An 8631-nucleotide genomic window follows, 5' to 3' on the forward strand; every position below is an offset into this window, starting at 1 on the left:
GAGAGGTTAATATCTATGGGTTTTCCACATGTTACTTAATATTAGTAAGTGGGGTCTTAAAATTCAGACTCAGGTCATCCTCTATTCAAAGCTCATATTCTTAATCTCTATGCAATATGGTGTTAGGGAAGAGGGAGAGTTCCCCTCCACCCTTTCCCTTAAGGTTCTTATGGTTGGCCAAATAATTAAAAGACAGGTTAGCAGGAGAAAATAATGCCAAGTATAATAACATGTATACATGGGAGAAACCAGGGAAACTGAGTTTCTCAACAAAATGGCAGAGATTCTCATCTTAAATACTATCTTTGGCTAAAGACAAAGGAGGATATTGGGGGTGGGGGGAGTCAGTTATGGGAGATTACCAGAAAAACACAGTAAACAAGAGTAAGGTTATTATGCAGATTTAAAGCCTCACCTTCCACATTGATAAGTTTCTATAGATGAGGTCATCTCCCCTCTTCCCAGTACAGAGAGGGAGATACCTTTACAAATGGAGATTTCCCTTATAAATGTAAATGTTTGTCTGGCAACTCTTTTCAGGGCCGCCTAGAGAATGTGGCCGGGGAGAGACAGAATTTTTGATAAGAGAGGCTTGGTGCCTTTCCTATTGTAACATCTATTTTACATCGTATTACAGCCATCATATGATAGTTGCTCCTTCCCGAAACAGGTCTTCTACGTTAAATTTTTCATGCAGTTTGGGGGAGGTCAAATGTCCATCAGAGAAAATAATCAAGGTAAAGAGATATATTTTGGGGTGGCCAAATTTTGATCTCACACAATGCTTTCCCTTAAATATAACATCTCAATCAAGGGAACAGGAGATACATGTTTCCACTCCAACCAACTTCTCAGAGAAAATAAGTGCTTTTTTTTTTTTTAAGATTTTATTTATTTATTTTTCCCCCCAAAGCCCCAGTAGATAGTTGTATGTCATAGCTGCACATCCTTCTAGTTGCTGTATGTGGGACGCGGCCTCAGCATGGCCCAAGAAGCGGTGCGTCAGTGCGCGCCCAGGATCCGAACCCGGGCCGCCAGTAGCGGAGCGCGCACACTTAACCACTAAGCCACGGGGCTGGCCCGAAAATAAGTGCTTTTAATTGTCAAAAGCTTAATAAAACTATTATAATTATCTAATATTAACTCTGCAAATTGTGTAACATAACACATAGTTCTGTTTATTCTACAACATAAATAACGTTTTTAAATCTATATATAAAATATAACTCAAGATAAACTTAGGCTTGGGTCAGAGTAGACAATATCATCCTGGAGTTGGAGAATTAACAGTGTAATGATATTTCAGGACCATAGAGAGCAACATGCCACTAGTAAACATGCGTGTTTGCAACTTTTCTCTGCTTTGGTGACCTTGTGCTCAAGGTTAGACATTTGTTGATTCTGAGTAGGGAAAGCAAGTAGGATGATAAATATGACCTATTCGAATGAGCTTCTCATCTTTTCTAAACATCCTGATTTTGTTCTTGTTTCTTTTGCAGGGAGCCTTCTGGGGCCTAATTGTTGGACTTGTGCTCGGCCTCATTCGTATGATTGCAGAGTTTGTCTATGGAACAGCGAGTTGTTTGGCTGCCACCAACTGTCCCGACATCATTTGTGGAGTGCACTATCTGTACTTTGCCATGATTCTCTTTTTTGTTTCCATGCTGGTGGCGCTGGGAATTTCCCTGTTAACAAAACCCATTCCTGATGTACATGTGAGTAATGAGTAATAGATGTATGCTCATTTTTAAAGAATAATTCTTTGCCTTCTAAAGCTTCAACTAGTGTACAAGTCCCAGGAAATGGAATCACAACACTGTTAGAGCTATAAGGAACCTAAGAGATTATCATACAGTCATTCAACTAAGCAATTTGCACCTAAAATGTGCAAAGAATCAGTGATTAAGAAATATGTGATTAGGAAATGGGCTTCATCTTCAAAAAACTTCACAATGCATTTGAGAGGTAAATCTACACCTTTGTTATAGGATACCAGGAAGAGAGTAATTAGTATTGCCTAAGAGACTGGGAAAGACTTCACAGCAGAGCTGTTATCTGGGCTGGAACTGTTTGGGGGAGAGTAGAATTTCACTTACAGCACAAACAGTGACACAGACAGAAAAAAAATAATAAGTGCATGGTACCAGAGGGCAGGAAAAAGAAAAATAGAACAACGAGATGCATTTTTTTGCTTTTCAAATTGGCAAAAGGATTTAATATGAATATGTTCAATGTTGGTGAGGATGTTGAGAAATGCCCACTCTCCAAAGCAGTTGGTGAGTGTATGAATTTTGTAATTTGCAGGAGAGCGGTTGGGCAGTATTTATCAATTTTAAAATTCTCATACCCTATGAATCAACAATCCCATTTATAGGAGCTTATTATGTAGAAATACTTGTACAATTAAGAAAAATATAGGTATAAAGATTTTCTCTGCAACAAGTTTCTAATAGAAAAAATGGAGACAACCCAAATTTCCATTGCTAGTGGAATGGGTACACAGTAATACTACATTGAATATTATGCAGCTATTCAAGAACCTGAGGAGCCCTATTTACTTTTTAAAATGTCCATGATATGGTTAAGTGGGAAAAAAACACTTGCAGAATTAAATAGTATTGTATAATATTGCCTTTTGAAAATAAAATATGTGAAAGTATTTATATGTTTGTCTAAGCAAAGAAAAAAGTCTTCAAGTATATACACCAGAAACTTTCAATAAGAGGTATCCCTGAGGGAGACACTATAGAGGACCAGCAAATATTAGTCATTTTTTAATTTAAATATTGCTTATATACTAATATTGGTTGGATTTATTACTAACATGTATAACATCTTTTTTGCATTTACCACTCATAATCTTTGAAGCAATACTTACTTGCATATTTCCTTGAGGAGTGGCAAATAGATAATATGTGGATGGAGAAAGCTGAAGCACCGAGTGGTTCAAATTACTTTACCAAAGACACGTCACCTGAATTCATCACTAAATATTTATGCTGAATATTGAGAGTTGAATGAAAGAACACTAGAAAACATATCATGGTTTTCAAAGAAATATATGTCAGTGTTAAACTCTTTTATGCCAATAGAAAAAATCATAATTTATTATTAATTTTTAGGAAAAAAATTTGTCTGAAGGACCAGTCAGACCATTTATCTAATTTATGTTTATGTTTTATTAACATACTGTAAAGTTTTATCTTTCAAAATGGACTGATAAAAATCAATAGTCATTTCAGAGAAAGTCAGGGATAGTCTTGTGGACCTAACCTAACACCGCAGTAAAGAGAAATCTCAGGAAGATCGTTTTTCGGCAAAACTAGAAAGTACCTGGTCCAAGTTAGAATAGGAATTCAAGGAGCTCCAATAACAGAGTTTTAACAAAGGAAGTGGATTTAGTATAAGAATTGCTGTGATTAAGAACGTTATGAAGCTATAATTAGGAATCTTAGTGATAAGGTAGAAGTATATGCTTGTTATGTCAACATCCAATAAGAAAGCCAATTACAAATTCTAGTAAATCTACACAGGAAAGTCATGGGCTAAATACGGGGTGAGTTAAAATGAAACATGACTTTGAGCATATTATGGATTATAATTTTAAAAACCCATTTGATGCTTGGAACAATTTCCTTAGAATGACCTAGAGCTGCTATTTATTTATTGTGCCCAAACACATGTCTCGGATCAATGGCACACAAAAAAGTCACATAATAGCATAAATGCTATTTGTTTTCAAATTTTAAATCAACATACAGATGAAGCCTGGAAATCTTAATTGTATTTACAGGAAACAATTAAAATTCTATAACGTTTAACAGTTTTAAATAATGGTAGAGTTGACAGAAGTTTGGAGTTGGGGATGTGTAAGGGTATAAATTGCTGTCAGAACTCAGTAATAGTACATAGGTACTATCTAAACATGATGCATCCAGAAATGGAGCTTGAGAAAATATTTGAAAAGTTATAAAAGTAACCACTGGATGAACTGAAAGTAATAATGATGTAGCTAATAACAGTTGAATGATAAGGACAATGAGTGAAGCCAGGGTATGATGTTAGTTAGACAAATCTTCAACTTTTATGAAATTATAAATCCAGAAGTAGGAGTTTTAAACATATTATTTAAGAGTTTTTAATATCTACCGGAAGAATTAAAAACAGAAATAATTTTTAAAAATTGGTGTGTTTAGGTGAGTAGGTGTGGTAGGACCTTTTCATTGTGTTGTATACTCTTCTGTGCTGTTTGATTTTTTTGTGCTATACGGTAAAAAAAAATACACCACTGTAGTGTTGTAAACATTTGCCCATCACTAATGGACTTGTCTGTGGTCTCTGGGCAGCTGCATCGCCTGTGCTGGGCTCTTCGGAACAGTACAGAGGAAAGAATTGATTTAGATGCAGAAGAGAAAAGATACGAAGAAGCTGATGATGATGTTGGTGAAGGTATTATCTGGCGTACATTTGGTTTTCATGCAGAAACTCTATGTATCTGAACTCATTTAGAGTTTGGGTTGTTTTTTGTTAATACCACTAAATTCAGTTTCTAAAAAAGCTGTTAGATTTATGGCAAACTGAAACTTTAAAATCTTACTTTCCCAACAACCAAGACAATCTGTTACATATGAAATCTGCCCATTCATCTGCCTGTCCATCAGTCTGTCTGTCCATCCATCATCCATCCATGGATCTGTGTGCCAGCTCTGAGGTGAAAATCAATTCTAATCTCTCCTGTCCCCAGTCACATACTAAATGTTCAACAAATCAATCTTGATTGATTAAGCATCTTCCCACCTTCTTCTCCAACCCTATTTCTCACTATTCTCTCCAATATACCCTCCATTCCAGCCAGGCAGACTTCTTCACTTTTCCCCGACACGTACCAAGCTCCCTAGAATAGTTCTACCTCCTCTCCAAGAGAAAAAAAAATGCTTATTCTTTAAAACTAGGTTCTATTCTCATTTCCTTCATGAAAATTTCTCCAGCATCCATCCCCATGGCTCTTTGTTTACTTGATGTCTTTAAAACCACTGACAAAGTTTAGCACTTCAGGATATGTTGTCTTGAGCTGTACACTAATTGTTAGTTTTTAGTTGGGTTCTTCAAATTGAAGGAACGATCAATGCCTTCTACTTCTTTGGGGTTTTTACATCAGTGTTCTTGAGTAAGCTTGACCTATAATTTTCCTTTCTTATACTTAGTCTTTGTCTGGTTTGGGTATTAAGACCATAGTGTTCTCATAGAATGAATTGGAAAGTAGCTCTTTTTTCCATTTTATGGAAATATTTCAATAAGATTGGAATGATATCTCCATCAAAGTTTTAGTATTTTGCCAATAATACCATTAGGGCCTGGTGAATCTGTGTGTGTGTGTGTGTGTGTGTGTAAGGGGGGCAGGGAGAGAGAAAGACAAAGAGAGACAGAGAGGATCTCTGATTAAATTTATATGATGGCTATTGAATGATTTAGAGTTCCCATTTCTTCACTAATCAGTTTTGAAAAATTATATATTTCTAGGATTATGTCTGTTAATACACATTTTAAAGACATTGACATAAAATTATTCATAATATCTACTTATTGTCTCTTCCATATCTACTGCCTCTGTAGTTCTGTCTTCCATTTAATTCCTAATATAGTTTTTTGTGATTTCTCACTTTTCTTAATAAATCTCACAAAAGAGTTGTCTATTTTCAGAGATTGGATTGGTGGTTACCAGAGGGGAAGGGGAGAGGGAGGAGGGCAAAATGTGTGATTAGGCACATGTGTGTGGTGATGGATTGTAATTAGTCTTTGAGTGGTGAACATGATGTAACCTATACAGAAATCAAAATATAATGATGTACCCTTGAAATTTATGTAATGTTATAAACCAACATTACCACAATAAAAAAAAAAGAGTCGTCTATTTTACTTTTCTCAAAGCATCAACTTTTGGCTTTGTTATTTCTCTCTATTATTATCCTTCTTTTCTATTTCATTACTTTCTGTTCTCGTTTGTACACCCTCCCATTTACGCTATTTGGGTTTATTTTGTTGTTATTTTTTCTAACTTAAGTTGGGTATTACTTCATTAATGTTCAGCATCTCTTCTTTTCTAATGTAAATAACTAAAGCTATACATTTCCCTCAAAGATGCATCTTTTGCTGCATCTCACAGCTTTTAATTTGTAGAGTTTTAATTACCATTTATTTCTAGGCCTAGTATTACTTTCACTATGGTTTTTCATATACCTATTTTAGAAGTATTCTATTTAGAAGTATATATACCATAAGGTTTAGAAGTATGTTTTAAATTTTCTAATGCTGCAACAAATAGCCTTGTGGTTAAGTCTTTTGTTTTTTGGGTTTTTTTTTTTTTAATGAGAAAAATTGGGCCTGAGCTAACATCTGTGCCAATCTTCCTCTATTTTGTATATGTAATGCCACCACAGCATGACTTGATGAGCAGTTAGTAGGTCCGTGCCTGGGATCTGAACCCATGAACCCCAGGCTGCCAAAGTAGAGCACATGAACTCAATCCTATGCCACCAGGAAAGCCCCAAATCTTTTGTATTTTTGCCAGTATACCTTTTGGGTAGATTTTAAGAAGTTTTATTTTGGGGTCAAAGTGTTAATACCTATGCAATATTGCTGTATACTGCCAGATTCCCCTCCATGGGAATTGAATCATGCTTTTCTAGCAACAATGTGTGAGAGTGCCTGTTTCTGCACACACTCATTGATATAATGTATTGTGAGACTTTTGAGTCTTTGTCACTAATAGATGAGTAGTGGTATCTCAGTGTAGTTTTAATTTAAATTTCTCTCTCTTTTATTTTGTGAGGAAGATTAGCCCTGAGCTAACATCCGATGCCAATCCTCCTCTTTTTGCTGAGGAAGATTGGCCCTGGGCTAACACCCATGCCCATCTTCCTCTACTTTTTATGGGATGCCGCCACAGCATAGGTTGACAAGTGGCGCGTCAGTTTGCGCCACAGATCCAAACGTGCAAACCCGGGGCACTGAAGTGGAGCACGCGCACTTAACCACTATGCCACGGGGCTGGCCCCTAAATTTCTCTTTTTTAGTGAGCTTAAGAACCATCTGTCTTTTTTCTTTGAACTGCTTATTCATTTCTCTAGTGTAGTTTCATGGGGTTGCTGGTGTCTCGTCTTCTCTATTTTTAGAAACCCATTATATTTTAAGGATATTAAACTCTTTGTGATGTGAGATGAAAACGTTTTTCCCCAATTTGTCATTTTTTTTTACTTTTTTTATTGGACTTTATGCCATGCAAACATTTTCTATTTTTATATAATCAAATTGATCTATATTTTCTCAGGGATTCCTCTAATGGGCTTAGAAGTAGAAGTAATCATTCTTTACAGTCGTCTGTACTACAATGACAGGGGGTTTATTTCCCATGTTTTGTGATCATTTGTTTGTCTGTCTTTGTTTCAGATAATCCTGAGGAAACTCGCGGATGTCTTAGGAAGGCTTATGACCTATTTTGTGGTTTGCAGAAGAAAGGTCCCAAGCTGAGCAAAGAAGAAAAAGAAGCCCGGAGGAAGAAACTGACAGACACGTCTGAGAAGCCCTTGTGGAGGAATGTAGTGGACGCCAACGCCATTATCCTCCTGGCAGTGGTAGTCTTTGTCCACGGCTATTTTGCCTGAACTCTATCTGAACCACTAGAGTGTTTATTAAGCAAAGAATAATTTTATTGACTTTTCACTTTTACAGTTTTTGCATTGCAAAAGGGAGATAAGCAGTTGGTAATTTTATCTAATGAGTGACTATAGAGTTGATTTTTAGCTTTTGTTGCTTTCGTGTGTCAATAAAAAAAGAAAAAGAGTTGATAATTTAGAAAGCCAGTGAGCTGACTCTACATGTGTGTGCAAACAAGGAGCATTGGGTCTAAATTCTTTTTTTTATATAGCTCACCAAGCAGATTGTCCTACCTTATCCTTGTTTCCTGCAGTTTCCAGAGATTTCCACTTGGAAGGAATGCCTCTCCCTACTCTGCCTCAGACAGTAATCTCCTTATCTATGAAGCATGACCTCTTCCCATTTTCACCTTACTAATCTCAAAGATTTGGAAAATAGAAATATTTTCTAATAGTTGAGTGGAAGTGAGCTAAAATTCCTGTTTTAAATACTTTTACAAATTTACTGGAAATTATTAGATTATGTCTTAAATAAAGCCATCCCCACTAAATGCTAGCATATCAAGACATTAATTTTTTAAACCATTTTATTAAAATATAATTCATATACCATCAAACATATCTGTTTAAAGTATACAATTCAGTGTATTTTAGAATATTCACAGAGTCGTGCAACAATTACCACAATCTAATTTTAGGTGTTAGCATTAATTCATTTATTGACATTGTTATTTGAATATACTCATTTCTCTGTCTTTATTTCTGCTTTATTTTGACATCTTGAATGACAATTATCTCTATGTAGGATTATACATAGGTTTAAAACATACCTTTTTAGCATGTGTAAGGATACATGCACCCCTATGTTCATTGTAGCATTATTCACAATAGCCAAGACTTGGAAGCAACCTAGGTGCCCATCAAGGGATGAATGGATAAGGAAGATGTGATGGGGCCTGCCCAGTGGCACAGCAATTAA

General features: G+C 35.8%; 1 protein-coding gene across 2 annotated transcripts in view; it reads left to right on the forward strand.

Annotated features, from left to right (window-relative positions):
* The window catches only part of LOC101388333 (solute carrier family 5 member 4), a 49164-nt gene extending 41503 nt beyond the window's left edge, over positions 1-7661 (forward strand). Inside the window, exons 13-15 of one of the 2 annotated variants that reach the window (XM_087423928.1) lie at positions 1500-1715; positions 4347-4449; positions 7447-7661. In XM_087423928.1, coding sequence (XP_087280054.1) covers positions 1500-1715; positions 4347-4449; positions 7447-7661 — 534 coding nt within the window. Of the gene's footprint in view, positions 1-1499; positions 1716-4346; positions 4462-7446 lie in introns of both variants that reach the window. The other variant, XM_087423929.1, reaches the window with a different exon arrangement.
* Positions 7662-8631: the final 970 nt, after the last annotated feature.

Source organism: Ceratotherium simum, chromosome 35, assembly GCF_057802395.1.
Source record: "Ceratotherium simum simum isolate JZ-2026a chromosome 35, ASM5780239v1, whole genome shotgun sequence".
Lineage (NCBI taxonomy): Eukaryota > Metazoa > Chordata > Mammalia > Perissodactyla > Rhinocerotidae > Ceratotherium > Ceratotherium simum.